This window comes from Theropithecus gelada, chromosome 2 (genome assembly GCF_003255815.1).
Source record: "Theropithecus gelada isolate Dixy chromosome 2, Tgel_1.0, whole genome shotgun sequence".
Classification (NCBI taxonomy): domain Eukaryota; kingdom Metazoa; phylum Chordata; class Mammalia; order Primates; family Cercopithecidae; genus Theropithecus; species Theropithecus gelada.
Genome location: NC_037669.1, coordinates 82,720,284 through 82,744,591, shown reverse-complemented (window position 1 = coordinate 82,744,591; position 24,308 = coordinate 82,720,284). Strand labels below are relative to the sequence as shown.

At 38.5% G+C, this 24,308-nt stretch overlaps 1 protein-coding gene and 1 pseudogene across 2 annotated transcripts in view; one reads left to right on the top strand and one right to left on the bottom strand.

Moving 5' to 3' along the window:
- DNAH12 (dynein axonemal heavy chain 12) overlaps nt 1-24,308 on the bottom strand; it is a 234,294-nt gene that overhangs the window by 117,689 nt on the left and 92,297 nt on the right. Inside the window, exons 26-35 of the mRNA XM_025377349.1 lie at nt 18,797-18,949; nt 18,288-18,527; nt 17,432-17,677; nt 16,960-17,079; nt 9,275-9,384; nt 5,932-6,115; nt 5,656-5,796; nt 2,017-2,100; nt 961-1,149; nt 665-792 (exon numbers count right to left, since the gene is read on the bottom strand). Of these exons, the coding sequence (XP_025233134.1) occupies nt 665-792; nt 961-1,149; nt 2,017-2,100; nt 5,656-5,796; nt 5,932-6,115; nt 9,275-9,384; nt 16,960-17,079; nt 17,432-17,677; nt 18,288-18,527; nt 18,797-18,949 (1,595 nt within the window). The remainder of the gene's footprint in view (nt 1-664; nt 793-960; nt 1,150-2,016; nt 2,101-5,655; nt 5,797-5,931; nt 6,116-9,274; nt 9,385-16,959; nt 17,080-17,431; nt 17,678-18,287; nt 18,528-18,796; nt 18,950-24,308) is intronic.
- Nucleotides 19,858-21,261, top strand: LOC112618560 (annotated as a pseudogene). Its single transcript, XR_003118097.1, has one exon. The product of XR_003118097.1 is annotated as an elongation factor 1-alpha 1 pseudogene (transcript).

Genomic DNA, 24,308 nt, shown 5'->3' with positions numbered 1-24,308 from the left:
CTGTCTCAAAAATAAATAAATAAAATTAAAAAAAAAAAAAAAAAAAAAGAAGGCCATGTGAACATAGAAGAAGAGGTTGCAGTTATGTAACCACAAGCAAAGGAACACTTGAGGTTACCAGAATCTGGATGAGGTAAGGAAAGAGTCTCCCTTAGAGCTTCTGAGGAAGTATAGCCCTATAAACATCCTGATTTCGGACTTCTGGTCTCCAGAACTGTGAGAGAGTCAATTTCTGGTTTTGGGGTGTTTTCTGGGTTTTGGGGGTTTTTTTTGAGACAGAGTCTCGCTCTGTTGCCCAAGCTGGAGTACAGTGGCGTGATCCTGGCTCACTGCAACCTCCATCTCCTGGCTTCCAGTGATTCTCCTGCCTCAGCCTCCTGAGTAGCTGGGATTACAGGCATGCACCACCACGCCTGGTTAATTTTTATATCTTTAGTAGAGACAGGGTTTCACCATATTGGCCAGACTAGTCTCAAACTCCTGTCTTCAAGTGATCTGTCCATCCCAGCTTCCCAAAGTGTGCTGGGATTATAGGAGTGAGCCACTGTGTCTGTAGCTTTAGCCATCAAGTTTGTGGCAATTTGTTATGACAGCCCTGGGAAGCTAATACAATATGTAAAGTTTTCTCATACAATACTAAATATTAAATAACTCATAAACTCACTAAATATACAAGTGAGTTTTTAGAGGCACATATTTAAAATAATTTGAAATACGAAAAGTAATTAGAATTTGTAAAGCTTCAGACACTATGGTTGTATACAAATAGTTTAGCGGGAATAAATTCAACCCCTGAGTTATTCGGCTATAACTTGAGCAATATAAAATCAACAGTGGATAGTAAATGCATAAGGACAAACTGGTTTTAGTTATTCATTCTACCAACCACTGTGACTTTAGACTTAGTCAAGTTGAATGGAAACAAAGAAACTTGAATAGGTCAGAGAAGTATAGGATTACCTTGCATTTTTTCTTACGCTGCTTTAAAGAGGGTGGTATTAACCAGGCAAAAAGTCCTTTCAGAAGAGCTTGATGTTCTGGTTCACACAGAGGTCCTTTCAGTGAATTCAACCAAGAAGACACAAGCGGTTCCCATCCTAACTGTGAGGGCTCCAAATAAATCATACCACAACGGCTTACAGTGGCAGGCTAGGGAAAAAAGACACAATTTTCTTTTGGCACAGTTGCTTTTATACCAGTGGCACCTGGCAATTATTAACTACTTCTTAGGATGACTTATGAGATCCTTCATAATCTAGCTCCCATCTGCCTCACAGAGCTTCACACAGTCTAGACGTTCCCCATACAGAAAACTATTTGCAGTTCAGTTTCCCAGACATGTAAAGGCTCCATATCTTTAAACATTATCTTGATTTGGAAACGCCTAGGATTTCCAAATCCAATCTCCCTGGAGAAATCTTACATCTTCCTCAAAATCAGACCAAACACTCAGTTACCTTCCATGGTGCTCCTCTATCCATCCTCCTCACAGATGCTCACTCCTCTCCACACTTTTTTTTTGTTTTTTTGAAACGGAGTTTTGCTCTTGTTGCCCAGGCTGGAGTGCAATGGCGCAATCTCAGCTCACTGCAACCTCCGCCTCCTGGGTTCAAGTGATTCTCCTGCCACAGCCTCACGAGTAGCTGGGATTACAGGTATGCACCACCACGCCTGGCTAATTTTGTGTTTTTAGTAGAGACGGGGTTTCTCCATGTTGGTCAGGCTGTCTTGAACTTCCCACCTCAGGTGATCTGCCCAAAGTGCTGGGATTACAGGCGTGAGCCACCGTGCCCAGCCATCCTCTTCACACTCTTAAAGCACTAACATGTAGCTGTGTATTGGGATTATTTATTAACATGCTTTTCATTCTCCCTAAACAAGTATAAACTGTGTCTTATTCATCTTTGTATTCCCAGTGCCTAACCCATTTTCTGACATATAATAAAAAATACTTATTGGCTAAATTAAAGAATGAAGAAATGAACAAACTACTATTGTATTAAATTATGAACTTACGGATGCCTGGGAAAGGTCCATTGTTTCAAAGATGAGGCTCATTTGGGGGGACATCTGAATGATTTCTCCACTCATAAGGCAAAGCTAAAGGCAATTATTTTTCAAACATTTATTTTTTTAAATTTCAAGCTTCTCAGATAACAATTTATACTATGTATAAGATAAAGTAGCTCCTGTGATATAATGGACTAAGAATTAGAATGGAAGCCAGAAAATCTTAATTCTAGGTCTAGCCCTGTTAATTATTACTGTTAAGCAAATACTTAACATCTCCGAGTCTCAGTCTCTTCATCTATAGAACAGGGATAATATCTCTCTTGTATAACTGTGGGAAGGGGGACTATAAGACAAAGTCCAAAACCTATAAAATCCTATACAAATATCAGCTATTAAGAAAATTAAGTGAAATACTCCTGAATTTATAAAGTGACCATAGACCTTTTTATTAAATTAAAAAACAGAAAATAGAGAATAGCATGAGTACTCATATACCCAGCTCCTAGATTTAATCAATGTTAAGATTTTGCCATACTGCCATTGCCCTTTTAAAAAAACATTTTAAAGAGCATTATAGACATCATGGCATTTCACATCCAAGTGCCAATGTCTCCAAAAAATAAGTATATTTTCTATGTAATCACAATAACATTATCACACCTAACAAAATTAATAATTCTTTATTATCATCTAATATTCAGTCAATATTCAAATTTCCTCAGTTGAAAGCAAAATTCAATCCAAGACTATGCCTTGAGTTTTTTATGTCTCCTTGGTCTCTCTTAATCTAAAACATTTCTTCTTTTATCGAACATGTCAAAAACTAAATTTATCCACTGCTTCCTTTCCCTCGAATTTCTATCTTGTCTATTATTAAAGCCATCCTATCTCCTCAATCTGTTTGGCTTGCACCTTTGGAATTATCATTAACTTTTAATAGTATTAATAATTATTATTAACTTGATACCTAAATTAACTTATTACTAAGTCTTTTAAATTCTTCTACATTTAGTTTTCAGTGCTTCCTTTCTGCTTTTACAATCATCACTTTTAGTTCCAGTTTTGCCCCTATCTAATCACATGTCAACAATGAGAAATTTAACATTTGTGGATTCCGTTTCTTAGCTGTAAAATAAATGAATGATCTAGAGGTGGATTGTCCAATATGGTAGCTGCTAGCCATATATGGCTATTTATATTTAATTTTAACCAAAACTAAATAAAATTTAAAATTCAGTTCTTCAACTGCACTAAGCCACACTTCAAATGCTCAGTAGCCACATGTGGCTAGTGGCTACCTTCTCAGAGAACGCAGATAGTTGCAGTATTGTAAAAAGTTCTACTGGACGTACTCGTCTAGAATACTTTCAATCTTTGACCAGATTATTTCAGCAGACATCCTCCTAACTCTCCAAAAATTTGAAAGGTAGGGTCAGCATTCTCCTCACTGCCCTGTGTTGTTTCCCAACTACTTCTATTCCACCCCAGTTACAACCCTTGACAACCCCTGCTTTTTTCCTGCCACTCAACAGCACCCAATGATTCCCTCCTCAATAGCTAAAGTCCTTGGAACTTGGCCTAATCTCTTTCTCTACTATAACTCTGGCCTGATCTGGTGTTTATAAAGACTGAGAATCTCAACACAGCAGCCCATCAGATTCTTGACCACCTTGCTCCACTCCAGCTGTCCACTTTATGTATCTGGGACCTTCTCTCCAGAAATACTACACAATTCTGAAATATTAAATTCAAGTATCTCAGTCTCTGCCCACAGCCTCCAATCCATCCAGTTATTTCATTCATTGTCTCCTACTGTACTTGCTCATTTTCACAAGATTTTTCACATCCCTGATGTTTTCACTTCTTTCATTAGGTAGCTTCTGTCCTGTGGTCTAGTGCTTCTACCATTCTCATGTCAATATCTTTAAAGTCTTACTATATTTCCAGGCCTGCAATATTACCTATGCCTAAGCTGCTTAGACTGGCAGAGAGTATCTCACAAAGGCAGACCTTGGTACTACTAATAACTTACGGTCTTCTACTCAATCAGGCTCTCAGTGCTAGCCAGAAATCCTTCTATGTTTTCCTAGATAGCTCTCTTTCCCATCTTCCACAATGGCTAATTTAAATCTCTTCCTTTATCCTCAATTTTGCAAAGAACCAAGGCCCATCACTTCACGAAGAAAAGAGAAATCATCAGAAGGATTTGCCTTCAAATTTCCACGATCAAATCTATACACTCACCTATAACTGTCTTTTCATAATTCCTTCTCATGCAGTAAGAGACAATCCATCCACTTGGCTCTGAACCCTTAGACTTCACTCTACAATTAGAACAACCTTCCTGCTTCTTCATTTACTTTCCACCCTCAGCTCAACCAATATTACTGAATGAATGAAAGAAGGAATGTGAATGACTAATCACCTATGACAAAGTACTTCAGTATATCTTTTTTTTTTTTTTTTTTTTTTTTTTTTGAGACGGAGTCTCACTCTGTCGCCCAGGCTGGAGTGCAGTGGTGTGATCTCGGTTAACTGCAACCTCTGCCCCTGGGTTCAAGTGATTCTCCTGCCTCAGCCTCCTGAGTAGCTGGGATTATAGGCACGTGCCACCACACCCAGCTAATTTTTTTTTTTTTTTTGTATTTTAGTAGAGACAGGGTTTCACCATGTTGCTCAGGCTGGTCTCGAACTCCTGACCTCAAATGATCCACCTGCCTTAGCCTCCCAAAGTGCTGGGATAACAGGCGTGAGTCACCAAGCCCGGCCTTGAGTATATCTTTAAATGCTAATTAAATGAGTTTGCTTATTTAGTAGGGCAGTCATTTCATGTAAGTACGGAAATAATTTGTGATATATTCAGACACTAGGATACAAATATAGACATAAAAGAAATGTTAACAAAACTGAACTACAACAATATGAACATCACACATACATTGATTTAAAAAAAACACTAAAGAGTATGATTCCAATATATGAAGTTCAAGAGTTGGCAAAACTAATTCATCATAGAAGTCAGAAGAGTGATTATCTCTGGAGGAAGATAAACAAACTAGGGAGGAACATGAGTGAAACTTGTAGGATATAGGAAATTTCATGTGTCATTTTTTGGGTGACGATTATGTGAGCGTACAAACACATTTAGAAAATCATAGAATCTACACTTGAAATTGGCATACATATTATACCTTATATATGTTGTCTTTCAATTAAAATAAATATTAGAATACTTTCACTTTCTAGTTCTTTTGTATATCTCATAGCGCCTAAGGTGATATACTATATATAAACACTGAAGCATTCCATGTTTTCAAAAGGAATTAGGCTTTTGTTATTTTATCCTAAAATATTAAAGTTCTATAAGAAACCATAAGACTGAAGTCTCTTAACAACTTATTCTCACCCTAGATTACTATGTCTTCTGGCTAACACAGTAATTTTAATACACTATACTTTCATTCTATAAAAAAAATTAAGCCAAGGACTTACTATAGCACAGTTTTCATTGAAAAGAGAATTTATAAACCTACTCAACTTGCTGCATCCTTTATTTTAAATAGAGCCCTAGTTGATTAATTGTTGAACATATAAAATTGCTTAATCATGGCTGAATCTGCTTCTCTTTTGATCATGATTTACCTTTTTATTATCATCCAATACTGTGTTCATGCTCTCTATCCACAAAGTGTCAATAGGACCATCAAATACAACCCATTTCCGGTCGGATGTTTCTGATAAGGCAAATTCTCTAAAAGTGTTAGCCACAATACCATCAGTCCACTGAGGGGAAAAAAAGAATTAGAAAGCTTGACTCATAAAATTGGATTTAGGAGTGAAACTATGAAAATACTTCACATTTCTTGTTTTAAGACGCACTTCCCATAAGAGAGTTGGGAATACTTATATTTAGTTTACCTCATGAGACACTGGGTCAAACTGTCCAAAAAGTTGGCCCATAGTAATAGATTTAGGGTTTACAGTTCTATAAATGACCTTTTCTTCCTCTCCATAGCCATGTTCATTCATTAAACTTAGCGTATCCGCCAGCACATGCAGAACTTTTGTCTTAGCAGCAAAAGGCTCTCCTACTAACATAAATCTATGAAGGAAAAGAAATAATTATACAATAAGAGTCTTTAAAAAGTTAAATAATTTATATCAGTATATAAAACTTTACCCTGTGATAATTACTACTTATAATTTTTGAAAAATATGAATTTTTCTCAGACATGAAGAAAACATATTTAATTTCTGAACTGGTTGACTCTAAATCAAATTCTTCACACTAATATTTTCTCCAAAAGGGAATGTAATAAAGAATCTTCAAATGGCAATGAAAACTTAATATCTGTGTACTCTTAAAAAAAACAAACCTGAAGCCCCCTAAGGAGTGAAATGGGAAAGATTTATATTCCCAAAGTCTTCATTTGCCATAAAACTGTTAGTGTTCTTTACCAACTACTTCTGGATCTCCTCCCTCCTGGCATATATAGGATTTCTGGCCCTCTTGTGGAAAGACTAGGTAACTAGTTCTAACCAATGAGTAATAAATGGAAATGAAGGGCATTACTTCCAAGCGGGGATAGGTAATTGCCAGCTAGAGACCTCACAGAGCTCCCTTTTCCCTCTAGCATGGCTATGACCCACAATGTTGAGGTGGTGCTTACTCTAACAGCCTGGGCCCTGAGTGGTCATAATGAGCAGGGCTGCCCTCATAACCTACTGTGTATAAATGAGAAATAAATCTTTGTTTTTTAAATCACTAACATTTGGGTGTTGACAGTTCTTACAGAATATCCTCGCCCATCCTTAATAACAGAAATTGGTACCTAGAAGGGGGGAGGGTGTTCTTGCCATAATAATAATAATTTAAAAAAACCTACTGTGGCATTGGCTTAAAGGCCAGGTTATGAGTGACAAATTAACTGTTATCAGAACCTAAGATATGGACAATTATTGTTATGCAATGAATGATGAAACATTTGGTAAATGTATTCCTTGAGATTACCTGGAAGATAGCTAATTACCTAAGGAAATTAGAATTTCAGGTGAAAAAGATAGTAAACAGAATGTTATTAGTATATAATGGCAGGTACTAGTTTCATTTAAAAAAGAACTATAACAAAGAAATGAGCCCAGAAAAAAAAATGGCCAGTTTGCAAGCAGGAGTGAAAAAGGGAGTCCAGAAATTCAGGGACTTCTAGAATTGAATGTATCAAGTTATTCTCATTCGCAATTGGTAAAAGATAAAATTAAGAAAATCTTTAAACAAAAATCTATTAAAACTCAGTTTGGCATCAAGGATCAAGTCAAGGGTAGGGTTGTTGTATCATATTATTAAAACCCATGAAGAATTAATATGGGCCGGGTGGCTCATGCCTGTAATCCCAGCACTGGGAGGCCAAGGTGGGTGGATCACTTGAGGTCAGGAGTTCAAGACCAGCTTGGCCAACATGACAAAACCCTGCCTTTACTAAAACTACCAAAATTAGCTGGGTGTGATGGCATGCCCCTGTAGTCCCAGCTACTCAGGAGGTTGAGGCAAGAGAATCACTTGAACCCAGGAGGTGGAAGTTGCAGTGAGCCAAGATCTTGCCACTGCACTCCAGCCTGGGTGATACACCAAGACTCTGCCTCAAAAAAAAAAAAAAAAAAAGAATATAATTCCCAGTAATCATTATTTCAGGAGGATAAAATGATTCATGAAAAACAGACTAAGATTATGGCTCCCTCCATAAAGCCTGATAAGGTCAAGGATACTTCAAGGAAATTTTAAAAGGTATGGCTTAATAAGGGCAGTAGTTATGGATATAGGAATATGGAGCTGCCTAGAATCAAATAGATAAAAAGCTGATTGTCTAGAATCAAATAGATAAAAAGCTGATTGTCTTTGAGGGAGTTTACTGACCAAAAAAACTGTGAGTCTAGTCTAAAACACATGTGAATGTTCAAGACTTAAATAATCCTTGGGAACTAGGTGTGGTGGTGCGCACCTGTAGTCCCAGCTACTCAGGAGGCTCAGGAGGGAGGATCGCTTGAGCCCTGGAGTTTGAGACCATTCTGGGCAATATCAACAGACTACATCTCAAAAATACATAATAAATAATTTTTAAAATGATCCTTGGGTATTGGATGCATAAGGGTTGATTGTACTATTCCCTCTATTTTTGTATTTGTTTAAAAATTTACATAATGTTTTTGTAAGCCTACCTTTAAAAAAATTTGTGACCATTGAGATCCCAACTTTCTACAGGCAGGAAGCAGGCTGAAAACATTTCTCAGCTCCCAAGAGCAGTGTTTTCTCTATTGCCTACTTCACATGTGCCCAGAGAAGAAAATGGAAATGGAAAGATCTCTCAGAAGGTTAAACTAAGGCCCATGAAGAATTAAACTGGAAAGTCCCTCCCAGGTAGCAAAAATCAAGCATAAGCAGATCCAGATTTTAAGAAAGGTGGCTAAGTAAATTTAAATATACATATATATACACACACACACACACACAAAAAAAAAACTTTACTTATATAACATATATAACATTTACTTATATAATTATAAATACGAAATGTCCATAGCCACTTTAATGACACCCTGTATAATAAATCACATATACAAAATGCTTATGGCTCCTTGGATGAGGCCCTACAAGTGAGAGGTCCTGAAGTTTAAACTCTATTAGTTTCACAATCAATCCATCTCTAGAACTGGGACCCTCACGTGACCAGCTGGATTTCAGAATTGTCACAGAACGTGTTGGCTGTGTCTTCTAGTCTTCAATTTCTGAATGAGAGTGTTTACTCTGGTAATCCTGTTCTGGTAAGCCCACTATTGTGCACTGGGTTTGTGGAGAAAAGATAACTTGTCTTTCTAGGTTGTAGGTCTCTGGATCAACAGGAACAGCTTCCAGATATGATACAAAGGCTATCATGCATTGTCACATAGGGATCCTGAACTTTGAGTCTGGTTCATTTATTGATTAGAACTTTTAGGTGCCTCCCTGGGAAGGGAAGAGTATGTTTTTATGCAAATGGTGGTGTTTATTAGTGCTAGCTCACTGAATGAGCACTTCTTACCAACCCTTGTTGGACATGTAGTATGAGAAATAAACCTTTGCCTTTTAAGCCACTGAGGGGCTGGGGGTGGGTGGGGGTTGCTCTCAAGCTCACCTAATCAGTTTGCCAAGTCTTTGGTTCATGGATTTTAGTTGTTTTAACAGTTTAATCAAGAAATAACATCTAACTATAGCAATATATAATCTTACCCATGTCTAACAATCATCATTTCATATGTTTGAATTATTTTTTCAAGAAAAAATTTAACAGGCTGAAGATTATGTACATTGCAGGCTTCATGAGCACATTCTAAAAATTCCTGAAAAAAAAAAAAGTAATGCATTTCTACCACACAATATTATAAATCATGTCATACCTGTCTTACAAGTGTAGATTTTAAATTTACTAGTAAAAAATCTTAATTGTTTATTATTTCTTAAAACTTTATTATTTTTTCAAATCAAGAGGAGAAACGTATAGACTCAAAACACTTTTAATATATTAGTCTTCCCTATTATAAGTTATGAATGATCATAGCTTCATAGCACTGGGTGTATGTTGCATGAAAACAACTCCTTTTAATAGTGTTTCCCAGAATTTCACTTTTGGTTAGGATATAGAAAGACATGCCAGACAATCCTTCACACTGTAGTAACCAGAAATAAACAAGTAAGTTTTTAAAATTATAAAAAATTTAAACACATAGAAGTACTTTGTATGCAAATAAATATAAAAGAACTCAGTTTCAGAAAGGGATGATGAGCCTTTCCTAGGTAAGCACAAAGCAACAGCTGTTTTCACCCCAGGGACATTTTCTAAGTCTGGACATGGTAGATACTGGATTGGGCCTGCTATAGACAGAAGGACATAGCCAAAGAAAGAAGAAACCAATAGAGATTTTAATGGTTGTGTGGGCTTATGTGACATGTTTGAATTTGGAGGAGCCCAAATGCCAAGCTGGTTCTCCCCACTATCCATGCTTTTGCTCAGCATGTAGTGACACAAGAGACCAAGGGCTCAGCTGGAAAGACACACAGAGAGATGTCTTTAGTTTCAGAATGCTTAGATCCCAAAATCCTACTACAGGGAAGGGCCAATCATATGGCAGGACAATTCTTACTCTGAAGACATTTGAAACCAGAAGTAAACTACAGCTCAATAATGCTGTAACAAAACTCTGACTTAGGTCAACTCTCAATTGAACTGATTAGCAATGCAATCTAGCTACCTGAAATAGGGGGAAAAAACCATGATTTTTCTGCAGGAAAAGTATACCACCTGGCCAGGTGCGGTGGCTCACATCTGTAATCCCAGCACTTTGGGAGGCCAAGGTGGGCAGATCACCTGAGGTCAGGAGTTCATGACCAGCCTGCCCAAGATGGCAAAACCCTGTCTCTACTAAACATACAAAAAATTATCCGGGCACGGTGGTGGGTGCCTGTAATTCCAGCTACTCAATAGGCTGAGGCAGGAGAATCGCTTAAACCCAGGAGGTGGAGCTTGCAGTGAGTCAAGACTACACCACTGTACTCCAGCTTGGGCAACAAGAGTGAAACTCCGTCTCAAAAAAACAAAAAACAACAAACAAACAAACAAAACACCTTAGCCTGTATAATTATGTTATACACAATGTTTAACATACAATCAAAACTTAAAGTTGGAAGTGCTAGCCAGAACAATCAGGCAAGAGAAAGAAATAAAAGGCATCCAAATAGAAAAAGAAGTCAAACTATCTGTCTTCTCTGACAATATGATTCTATGCCTAGAAAACCCCAAGACTCTGCCAAGAGGCTCCTGAAACTGATAAATGACTTTGGTAAAGTTTCAGGAACAAAACCAATATACAAAAATCAGTAGCATTTCCACACACCAATAGCATTCAAGCTGAAAGTCAAATCAAGAATGCAATCCGGTCGGGTGTGGTGGCTCATGTCTGTAATCACAGCACGTTGGGAGGCCGAGGCAGGTGGATCATTTGAGGTCAGAAGTTCGAGACCAGCCTGGCCAACATGGTGAAACCCCATCTCTATTAAAAATACAAAATTAGCTGGGCGGTAGTGGCATGCACCTGTAATCCCAGCTACTCGGGAGGCTGCAGTAAGCAGAGGTTGCACCACTGCACTCCAGTCTGGGCAACAGAGACTCTTTATCAGAAAAAAAAAAAAAACAAAAAAGGAAAGCAACTCCATTTACAATAGACATACACACACACATACATGCACACACCCTGGGAATATGTCTAACCAAAGAGGTGAAGATCTCTACAAGGAGGACTACAAAACACTGCTGAAAGAAATCACAGATGACACAAATGGAAAAACATCCCATGCTCATTGATTGGAAGAATCAATATTGTTAAAATGGCCATACTGCCCAATGCAATCTACGGATTCATTGCTATTCCTATCAAGCTACCATGATTAGTTTTCACAAAACTATAAAAAAATTATTCTAAAATTCAGATGGAACCCAAAAAGAGCCTGAATAGCCAAAGCAATTCTAAGCAAAAAGAACAAAGCCAGAGGAATCACCTTACCCAACTTCAAACTATAAGATTACAGCAACTAAAACTGTATGCTACTGGTACAAAAAGAGTGACACAGACCAATAGAATGACTAGAGAACCCAGAAATAAAGCTGCACACCTACAACCACCTGATCTTCAACAAAGTGGACAAAAGCAATGGAGAAAAGACTCCCTATTCAATCGATAGTGCTAAGATGGCTTGCTAGCCACATATAGAAGAATTATTGGATCCCTACCTTTCACCATATACAAAAATTAATATGGATTGAAAAGTTAAGATCTCAAACTATAAGAATCCTAGAAGAAAACCTAGGAATCACCATTCTGGACATTGGCCTTGGGAAGGGATTTATGACTAAGTCCTCAAAAGCAATTGCTACAAAAACAAAAACTGACAAGTGGGACCTATTTAAACTAGAGAGCTTCTGCATGGCAAAATAAACTATCAACAGAAAAAACATACAACCTACAGAATGGGAGAAAATACTCACAAATTATGCATTCAGCAAAGGTCTAATATCCAGAATTGATAAGAACTTAAACAATTGAACAGGGGGAAAAAACATTTAAAAATGGGCAAAAGATATGAACAGACGCTTCTCAAAAGACATGCAAGCAGCCAACAAATATATGAAAAAATGTTCAACACCACGAACTGTTAGAGAAATGCAAATCAAAAGTACAATGAGATACTATCTCATACCAGTCAGAATGGCTATTACTAAAAAGTTAAGAACAACAGATGCTGGCAAGGCTGCAGAGAAAAGGGAATGCTCATATGTTGTTTGCAGGAATGCAAATTAGTTCAGCCACCATGGAAAGCAGTTTAGAGATTTCTCAAAACACTAAAACAGAACTACTGTTTGATCCAGCAATCCCATTACTGGGTATATATCCAAAAGAAAATAAATTGTTCTACCAAAGGGACACATGCATGCATTATGTTTACCACAGCACTATTCACAACAGCAAAGACATGGAATCAACCTAGGTGCCCATCAACAGTAGAATGAATAAAGCAAATGTACATATATACCATGGAATACTATGCAGCCATAAAAAAGAACAAAATCATGTCCTTTGCAACAACATGGATACAGCTGGAGGTCACTCTCCTAAGCAAATTCACACGGGAACAGGAAACCAAATACTGCATGTTCTTACTTATAAGTGGTAGGCAAACATTGGGTACTCATGAACATAATAATGGCAACAACAGACACTGGGGACTACAAAGGGGAAGAGAGAGGGAGGGGAACAAGGGCTGAAAAAGTAACTATTGGGTACTATGCTCAGTACCTGCATGATGGGATCAATAATACCTCAAACTTCAGCATCATGATTATGCCCATGAAACAAACCTGGGCATGTACCCCTTGAATTTAAAAGTTGAAATTCCTTTAAAAATAAATAAATAAATAGGCCTGGAGCAGTGGCTTAAGACTGTAATCCCAGCACTTTGGGAGGCCAAAGTGAGTGGATGGCTTGAGCCTAGGAGTTCAAGACCAGCCTGGGTAACATCACAAGACCTCCTCTCTACTAAAAATACAAAAAATTAGCCAGGTGTGGTGGTACATGCCTGTAGTCCCAGCTACTCAGAAGGCTGATGTAGGAGGATTGCTTGAGCCCAGGAGTTGGAGGCCGCAGTGAGCCGTGATTGCACTGCTGTACTCCAGCCTGGGTAACAGAGCAAGACCCTGACTCCAAATAGTCACTTCATAACAGAACCAAAAAAATAACAAAGTCATGAGAAGTAGCTGATGACCAAGAGAAAAAACAAACAAAACAAACTTATAGATGACCCAGATGTCATAATTAACAGATAATAATTTGACAATACATTTACAAAGTATAAAAAAGAATAGATTATAAGATAGAAAAAATAGAGGAAAAAATATAGAATTTTAGCAGAAAAAAGGAATCTCTAAAAAGAACCAATTGGACACACTAGAACTAAAAAAATCAAAATATATGAAATTAAGAATTCATTGAATGGGCTTATCAGCAAACTGGACAAAGCCAAAGAAAGAACCACTAACCTTGAAGATAGGTCAATTAGTAAGTATTCAAACTAAAGTACAGAGACAAAGTAATGAAAAACAAAAGAAAAAAAAAAGAGCCATGAGAGACACATGAAACTATATAAAATGGTCTAATATACATGTCACTGAAGTTCTGGAAGGAGAAAGGAGAAAAAAATAGGACATAAAAAGATAATTACTGAAAATTTTCTGGCCGAGTACAGTGGCTCATGCCTGTAATCACAACTCTTTAGGAGATCGAGCCAGGAAGACTGCTTGAGCCCAGAGCTTGATACCAACCTGGGCAACAAAGTGAGACCTTGTCTCTATGAAAAATAAAATAATTAGCTGGGTGTGGTGGCACGCACCTGTAGTCCCAGCTACTTGGGAGGCTGAGGTGGGAGAATTTCTTAAACCTAGGAGGTTGACAATGCAGTGAGCTTTGATCATGCCACTGCACTTCAGCCTGGGTGAAAGTGAGACCTTGTCTCAAAAAAAAGAAAAGAAAATTTTCTGACAAAACACATCAACACACAGATTCAAGGAGTATAGCAAATCCTAGGCAATAAAGTACAAAACAAAACTTGGCACATAGTCAAACTGCTCAAAACAAAACAAAACAAAACAAAAAAAAGAATATTAAAACAACCAGAGGAGCATAAATAAGAAAAATGCTGGACTTCTAAGCACAACACTGAATGGCAGAAGTCAATGAAGTAACATCTTTAAATGCTGGGGCCGGGGCAGGCTGGGGAGGAGATGCCTTGACAATCTAGAATTCTATACCCGTGAAAATATTCTTCAAAAATAAAGATTAAATAAAGACATTTCAGACAGACGAAAGGTGAGAGAATTTGTTGCCAGAAGACTCACATACACACAAATACTACAGGATGTTTTTTAGGTTAAAGATAAAAGACCCCAAATGAAAACATCTATCTGCTGGAAAGAATAAAAGCACTAGAAAAGCGTAAAAGGCTTTTTTTTTTTCCCCAAATACTAATACTTAAAGCAGAAAACAACAACAATGTATTGTGGTGTTTACAAAATATATAGAAGTAAAATATATGACAACAATAGCATAATGGGCAGGAGTAAGTGGATAATGAAACTATACCATTTAAGGTGCTTATATCTTTTGTTAACTGGTAAAATACTAACTGTAAAGTTGTAATAAGCCAAGGATATATACTGCAATCTGTGGAGTGACCACCAAGGTAAAACTATAAAGCCAATAGAGAAGATAAAATGGAGTGACAAACATTTTTTGAAACCTAAAAGTCAGTAAAATAAATATAGAACACATTAAAAAGCAAGAAGGCAATTTAGCACTATTTTTCCAACTGGAATCTATGGATTCATTGCTGTATTCATAAGAGTGTATAAGAGTTCTTCAAGAAAATATTAAAATTTTGTGTTTTCATTCTGGTGTTTAAAGATCATACTAGCACATCCTGAATCATCTTGATCGTCACCTTAACCTGCCATAAAATGCATATTAGTATTTGAGCATAAGAATTTAAAAAACAGACAAAAAAATAAAGATGACTTTAAGTTAAGTGATGTCTTAATGATTTGACAGCTCAAACAAAAAGATGTTGCAGTCCTATCAGTAAAGAGAAGATGTGGAAGAATTGAATCATCACTTGGCAAAAGGTGGTTTATGAATGCTGAACTCAAGAGAATCTTCACTGTATATTTCACAATAGAAATTCCCGTAAAGTGACAAATTAGTTTCAACCACATATCACCTATTTCATTGTGTTAAATTGAATTTGAGATTGTTTTGTTTGTAATGTTATTTTATTATTTCTAGTTTAAGATGGAGTCTTGCTCTGTCACCCAGACTGGAATATAATGGTGCGATCTCGGCTCACTGCAACCTCCGCCTCCCGGGTTCAAGCAGTTCTCCTGTCTCAGCCTTCCAAGAAGCTGGGACTACAGGCATGCACCACCATGCCCAGCTAATTTTTGTATTTTTAGTAGAGACAGGGTTTCACCATGTTGGCCAGGCTGGTCTCGAACTCCTGACCCCAGGTGATCCACTTGCCTTGGCCTCCCAAAATGCTGGGATTATAGGTGTGAGCCGCCACGCCCGGCCTGTAATTAATTTTAAATTGTATTTTGGTTTTCTATAACAGCTATAAGCAGCAGATGAGTATATACATATTTAGGCTTCATTATAATATGTATAAATTACATGAAGTTGGAAATGTGAGTGGTTTGTGTCTTTTTGTTATTTTTAATTTTTAATTGACAAATAAAAATTGTATACATTCAAGGTGCAACATGATGATTTGACAAACATATACATTATATAATGATTACCACAATCTAACATATCCATCACTACCCAGTTACTGCCTGTGTGTGTTTGTGTTAGGACTGTTTCCTTTAAAAATAAAGTGAGTGTACTACCTAAATTTGAGACACAAAGCCTTATTATGTTACCTACAGGACGTTTTACTACTTTCATTTCTACCTAATATAATACACAATAGTATTTAGTATGCAATACTATATATTACCCAATAGTGTAATATACTATTACAGTACGCATACTAGTATTTTAAATCACAAGATAGAAAATAAAATCTTTTTTCTCAGCCAGACACAATGGCTCAAGCCTGTGATCCCAGCACTTTGGGAGGCTGAGCTGGACGAATCACCTGAGGCTGGAAGTTCAAGACCAGCCGGATCAACATGGAGAAACCCCATCTCTACTAAAAATACAAAATTAGCTGAGTGTGGTGGTGCTTGCCTATAGTTCCAGCTACTCAGGAGGCTGAGGCAGGAGAATTGGTTGAACCCGGGAGGCAGAGCTTGCAGCAAACCAAGATTGCACCATTGCATTCCAGCCTGGGCAAAAAGAGCGAAACTCTGTCTCAATAATAATAATAATAATAATAATAATAATAAAAAATACTTATTTTTTGTGTGTGAGACAGAGTTACTCTGTGGACCAGGCTGGAGTGCAGTGGTGGGACACCACCATGCCTGACTAATTTTTTGTATTTTTAGTGGAGACGGAGTTTTGCAATATTGGCCAGGTTGGTCTCAAACTCCTGACCTCAGGTGATCTACCCATCTCGGCCTTCCAAAGTGCTGGGATTACAGGTGTGAACCATTGTGCCTGGCCTGTTTAACCTACATCTTGACAGGTTAACTTTGGTATCATATAATAGAAGGTACCCAAATTTACTTATTGTTATTAACAATAAGTGGTCAAAATAGGGGATTTTCCTCAAAACAGAATAATTTCACTCATTTAATAAATCTTGGTAAACAATTGAGTCATCAGACGAATTTATTATGCTGAATAAGTCTTTCTCATGTGTTTACTTACATGATAGTCAGCTTCAGGAAGTTTAATACCAGGAAATAAGTCACTAGTTATTCCATTAAATAAAGGTATATCATGTGATAAAAACTTTGGTTCATTTACATCTTTAATTGATCGAAGAAGCTAAAATTACCCAAAAAGTGCAATGTAAGTTAGTTGCCAGCATTTGCAACCCCACTTCTCCCGCCCCGACCCGACCCGACCCACCGCACCCCCCAGCCAAAAGTCAAAGTTTATTTTACATTGCTTTATGGAATCCCTATAATAAAAAGCCAATACTATGCTTATCGAGCCAACAAGTCTTCATATTCATATGAAGTATAACAATAACATAACCCAAAAACCTACCATTTCAACGTCATGTGAAAAGACAAAGCACACCCTCTCAAGTGTCTATTTGTAGTTCCTGATTAACCTCACTAAAGAAAATTATCTTTCTACTGAAACTTTCACAATGCATATATCTAATACTTACAAGTATATCTTCATTTTCATTCGGGTATTTCAGTTTTAGATTGCCAGCAGCCACTAAAACGGCTTTTACTGCTCGCATTCCATAGTCATAATGAAATTGTGATGAGAGCTGCTCTGAGCAAAGCCTATAGGTCATTACTATTTTCACAGACAGAGGTTTTGCATTCAAAAATCCGTAGGAGTAGAGAGATATTTCTGCTATAAGGGCATAGTTTGGAACCATCATAGCCACTGTTCTAAAAAGAACCTGAAGTATAAAATAAATGAAATATATCACTTACATAAATGAAGCTGTTTTTAAGCTGAGCATAAGCATTCAAGGTGTGGTGTTGTCAAGTTTATTCTCCAAATGCAGCACCTTTTTCTAAACTATAATTTTTTTCAGTAGTACTTTTAATATTTTTATGCAGTTAGTATTTTTTGGATGTCTAAATAAGTTTTGGGAGGGAAATTACAATGTTATGAAAAAAATATCATTTTGAATGGATTATGCTGGGGTTTTTTCAATTCACAAACTTACACTCTTAAAAAATATTGGCTGGGGTACAGTGGCTGACATCTGTAATCCCAGCACTTTGGGAGGCTGAGGCAGGCGAATCACGAGGTCAGGAGATCCAGACCAACCTGGCTACCACGGTGAAACCCCGTCTCTACTAAAAATACAAAAAATTAGCCAGGCGTGGTGGCATGAGCCTCTAGTCCCAGCTACTCGGGAGGCTGAGGCAAGAGAATCACTTGAACCCGAGAGATGGAGGTTGCAGTGAGCCGAGATCATGCCACTGCACTCCAGCTTGGGCAACAGAGCGAGACTCTGGCTCAAAAATATACATAAATAAATAAATAAATAAAGATATTACCTTAAGATTGTCCGGCAATTCAGAGCGTCCTGCATAACCAGGATTCATGGTAATAGCTACAAAGCAATTCGGATTGAGCTTAAGTTCTGTCCCTTCAAAAACAAACACATCCAACTTCTGTTGAATGGCTCTCTGAATGCAAAGGATCTGTTGAGCTACCACTGACAACACTTCCAACTCAATTCGATTGAATTCATCAAAGCAAGCCCAAGCACCAGAAGAAGCCAATCCTTTAAAAAACTAAGGACAAAGAAAAAAGGAAAGTGAATTTTTTCTCAGGAAAGGATATCATCTCTTAAAACAAATATCTAACACTTTAAGTCAGAATTGAAAGTTAAATTCAGTAAAAGTTTCAAGGATAAAAACAATGTCTTTACTCCTAAAATGCAAGTCCAAATAATATTCAAACCACATTCATAGGTTTAAAAATGAGTTTGCTTCCATTTATCCAATTAGACCTAGCTGTAAGTTTGTAACATTTAATATTATTGATTCAGCAATTTAACTACCTTTCCCATTGCTAGATAATCTAGCCCATCAGAACAGTTGAACACCACACACTGTACAGCAAGAGCTTTAGCCAAGTCCTTGGTGGTTTCAGTTTTTCCTGTGCCTGCTGGCCCCTCTGGAGCACCTCCAAGGTTTAAATAGAAAGCACCTATCTGAAATGAAAAATACATGTGAAAAGAAATCCATGCTTAAATTTTAAAAATCAACAGACACTTGTTTATCAAATGGATTGTCTGTTCCGTAGCTTCAGAGAAGCCATTACATAATTACATTTTTCAGTTAATTTTTAGCACAAATTTTTCTAGCTGCTCAAAGAGAAAGCATTTTAAAATGTTCAAAAAAGTGAAAAGGTATCAAAACTTCCGTGTCTTCTGACACTTTCATAGGTATCCCATTTGCCTTTAAAAACAAAGAAAATCTAGCCTTGTGGGGGAAAAATTGGTTCAGAAAGGTTTTAATTAGAAGTGTTTGTGGAGATGGTTGTGGAGGACAATAATGACACATTCTAGATGGCTTGCCGCAAAGAGGGTAAAACACCAGAAAGTGAGATCTATAAATGGCACCCATCATTGGGAAAAGAAACAGATGACTTATTATATAATTTTGTCTATAATTTGCCTGGCTATTGCCTTTTACACTTGATATGTTCTCCATTTTCTATTTTCCCATAAAACTGTTCTATATTTCTCATTACTGGTAGTATCACTTTCTACCTTGTATTATACTTAATTACGTACATTTTTTTTCTCATCAATTAGTCTTTAAGGTGCTTAATGACAATATCAGCAGTATTTGAATTATTCCTGGGTCCCCAAAATGACTGGACTAGTGGCTGGAAATTTTTAGAAACATAAATTACAGTCAGCTCTAACTATGGAGTCTATTTCATGGGAGTTTCAAATTTAACTTCTTTTAGAAAAAGTAGGGCTAAGTGACGAAGGCTGCGCATATAAGCGGGGCAGGGGAAATAAGAGAACTCTGTACTTTGCTCTTAATTTTGCTATGAACCTAAAACTGCTCAAAAAAAGGTCTATTTTTGCTTTTCTGCAACGGGTTTGCCACCAGAACACAGGTGTCATGAAAACTACCCCTAAAAGCCAAAATGGGAAAGGAAAAGACTCATATCAACATTGTCATCACTGGACACGTAGATTCGGGCAAGTCCACCACTACTGGCCATCTGATCTACAAATGTTGTGGCATCGACAAAAGAACCATTGAAAAATTTGAGAAGGAGGCTGCTGAGATGGGAAAGGGCTCCTTCAAGTATGCCTGGGTTTTAGATAAACTGAAAGCTGAGCGGGAACGTGGTATCACCATTGATCTCTCCTTGTGGAAATTTGAGACCAGCAAGTACTATGTGACTATCATTGATGCGCCAGGACACAGAGACTTCATCAAAAACATGATTACAGGGACATCTCAGGCTGGCTGTGCTGTCCTGATTGTTGCTGCTGATGAATTTAAAGCTGGTATCTCCAAGAATGGGCAGACCCGAGAGCATGCTCTGCTGGCTTACACACTGGGTGTGAAACAACTAATTGTTGGTATTAACAAAATGGATTCCATCGAGCCACCCTACAGCCAGTAGAGAGATGAGGAAATTGTTAAGGAAGTCAGCACTTACATTAAGAAAATTGGCTACAACCCCGACACAGTAGCATTTGTGCCAATTTCTAGTTGGAATGATGCTAACATGCCTTGGTTCAAGGGATGGAAGGTCACCTGTAAGGATGGCAATGCCAGTGGAACCACGCTGCCTGAGGCTCTGGACTGCATCCTACCACCAACTCGTCCAACTGACAAGCCCTTAAGCCTGCCTCTCCAGGATGTCTACAAAATTGGTGGTATTGGTACTGTTCCTGTTGGCCGAGTGGAGACTGGTGTTCTCAAACCCAGTATGGTGGTCACCTTTGCTGCAGTCAGTGTTACAACCGAAGTAAAATCTGTCGAAATGCACCATGAAGCTTTGAGTGAAGCTCTTCCTGGGGACAATGTGGGCTTCAATGTCAAGAATGTGTCTGTCAAGGATGTTCATCGTGGCAACGTTGCTGGTGACAGCAAAAACGACCCACCAATGGAAGCAGCTGGCTTCACTGCTCAGGTGATTATCCTGAACCATCTAGGCCAAATTAGTGCTGGCTATGCCCCTGTATTGGATTGCCACACGGCTCACATTGCATGCAAGTTTGCTGAGCTGAAGGAAAATATTGATCGCCGTTCTGGTAAAAAACTGGAAGATGGCCCTAAATTCTTGAAGTCTGGTGATGCTGCCATTGTTGATATGGTTCCTGGCAAGCCCATGTGTGTTGAGAGCTTCTCAGACTATCTACCTTTGGGTCGCTTTGCTGTTTGTGATATGAGGCAGATAGTTGCAGTGGGTGTCATCAAAGCAGTGGACAAGAAGGCTGGTGGAGCTGGCAAGGTCACCAAGTCTGCCCAGAAAGCTTAGAAGGCTAAATGAATATTATCCCTAATACCTGCCACCCCACTCTTAATCAGTGGTGGAAGAACAGTCTCAGAACTGTTTGTTTCAATTGGCCATTTAAGTTTAGTAGTAAAAGACTGGTTAACGATAACAATGCATCGTAAAACCTTCAGAAGGAAAGGAGAATGTTTTGTGGACCACTTTGGTTTTCTTTTATGCATGTGGCAGTTTTAACTTACTAGTTTTTAAAATCAGTACTTTTTAATGGAAACAACTTGACCAAAAACTTGTCACAGAATTTTGAGACCCATTAAAAAAGTTTAATGAGAAAAAAAAGGTCTATTTTTAAAAATAAGTAAACCACAAAATGATAAATATTTTTTTACTTTATTTTAAAAATCCAAGAGAGACAGCTAGTGTAGAAAATGCAATATCAGTGATACTTCATCCATTTTATTTTATTTTTTGAGACAGGGTCTCGCTCTATTGCCCAGGCTGGAGTGCAGTGGTGAGATCTTGACTAGGTGCACCTCTGCCTCCTGGGCTCAAGCAACCCTCCTACTTCAGCCTCCCGACTAACTAGGACTACAGGTGTACGCCACCACACTCAGTTTATTTTTTGTATTTTTAGTAGAGAAGAGGTCTCACTATGTTGCCCAAGCTGGTCTCAAACTCCTGAGCTCAAGCAAGCCTCCTGCCTTAGTCTCCCAAAGTCCTAGGATTATAGGCGTGAGCTACCACACCTGGCCAACCTATTTTAAATTTATAATGGATGCCATATTGTTAATGCCTATTAACTTGATTGCTGAAAACCTCGGGCTCTTCCTTTTCAATTTTAAGAAAATGTTCACAAACATGTTCCCTTTATTATGAATAATAAATATATTAGGAGACTTTTTCTCAATGTCTACTGTTGTATTCAAGCATTTAATATGATTCCGGGTGGGCACAGTGGCTCACGCCCGTAATCCCAGCACTTTGGGAGGCATAGGCAGGTGGATCACTTGAGGTCAGGAGTTCAAGACCAGCCTGGCCAACATGGCGAAACCCCGTCTCTACTAAAAATACAAAAATTAGCCAGGTGATTACAGTGGCACACACCTGTAATCCCAGCTACGTGGGAGGCTGAGGCAGGAGAATCACTTGAACCTGGGAGGCAGAGGTTGCAGTGAGCCAAGATCACACCACTGTACTCCGGCCTGGGAGACAAAGTGAGACTGTCTCAAGTAAAAAAAAAGTGACCTGGTGGGGTGGCTCACGCCTGTAATTCCAGCACTTTGGGAGGCCAAGGAGGGCAAATCACCTGAGGTAGGGAGTTTAAGACCAGCCTGAATAACATGGAGAAACTCCATCTCTACTAAAAATACAAAACTAGCTGGGCGTGGTGGCGCATGCCTGTAACCCCAACTACTCAGGAGGGTGAGGCAGGAGAATTGCTTGAAGCAGGGAGGCGGAGGTTGTGGTGAGCTGAGATCCCACCATTGCACTCCAGCCTGGACAACAAGAGCGAAACTCCTTCTCAAAAAAAAAAAAGAAAAAAAAGAAAAGGTGTTGAATATGATTCTCATTTTTACAACTCAAAGTTGTTAACCTCCACCTTACAAGCATATCACAGCTTCTGACTTCACAGAGGTAACAGATATGACATCCTATCTTGAATTCATCTGCTCAACAAATATTTAGGGATAATGTGTCCTTGTTCAGCACTAGAGTAGAGAACAAGACAGACATAGTCCCTGCCCACAGGCAGCTACCCAAGAAAATAAAGAGTTTGGTGAAATCTTTTCTCCTAGACCCATTGTTGCCCTACCCAGAGCCCCTTTACCCAGCCATTGCATTCATCCATTTGCTGTGTCAGTTGCAAATAGTTCACAGCTGCTCTTTTCTCCTTATCAGCAAGAAAATGCCTGAAAGCTTACTCATATCCCTGCCCCAGGGGTGACCCTTAGTCAATGAAATTAAACGGGTACAAAAGCCAGACCCTGCTGGCTTTGAAGTGGAATAACTCATGCCATTCATGCTTCAGAGCACCCTGTGAGATCAGGCTGCAACTGTACGTCTGTTGAAACCACACCTTTGCTTAGCTTTTTACTGTCCCATCCTGCTGCCCTTGTTTCCCTACAGGTTTTTACTAAGAACATTACCTAATCCTTTGCACAAGAATTGCCACTTCATTTCTGTTTTAAGAGAACTCATTTGAAGACACTTTAGTTTCACTTACTCAGCACAGGTAGAGTGGTACTTCTTGATGCTCCTTCTCAATTCCCGTAGGTAGGGTTGCCAGATTTAGCAAATAAAAATACAGAATGCCCAGTTAAATTTTATTTCAGATAAACAGCCAGGACCAATGGCTCACGTCTGCAATTCTAGCACTTTGGAAGGCTGAGGCAGGCAGATGGCTTGAGCCCAGGAGTTCAAGAACAGCTTGGGCAAGCAACATGACTGAAACCCCATCTCTATTTTAAAAAGTACGAAAATTAGCTGGGTGTGGTGGCATCTGCCTATAGCCCCAGCTACTTGGGAGGCTGAGGTAGGAGGATCTCCTTGAGCCCAGGAGGCAGAGGTTGCAGTGAGCCATGATGGCACCACTGTATTCCAGCCTGGGCGACAAAGTGAGATTCTCAGAACAAAACAAAACAAAGCAAAACAAAAATTCAGTTACAGTGGGTAGCTAGTCAGGTATGAGCAGAGCCGGAAAACGCTCCCCACCCCACACACACCAGGAATGTCCGGTGACCACCAGGTGATGGTCAGGGGTTGTTAACTGTCTCGCTGAAGTAATAATTGGTCACAGCTGATGCCAGGGATGGGCAGTTTTCTAACAAATAGAATATACCTGAAACTGGTGATCAGCAGCTTCCCCATAAGATCTCAGGAGCTGGGTGAGTGGGGAGAAGTAATGCAAGATGTAGGAAGTATGCCAATGTATAAAAGTCAAAAGGTCAAGCTGCATACTTGATCTCTCAAGTCACCTGCTTGGGCCTCCTCGAAGTGTACTTTACTCCCTTTCGTTCCTGCTCTAAAGCTTGTTAATGAACTTTCGCTCCTGCTCTAAACCCTGCCTCAGTCTCTTTCCGCCTTAT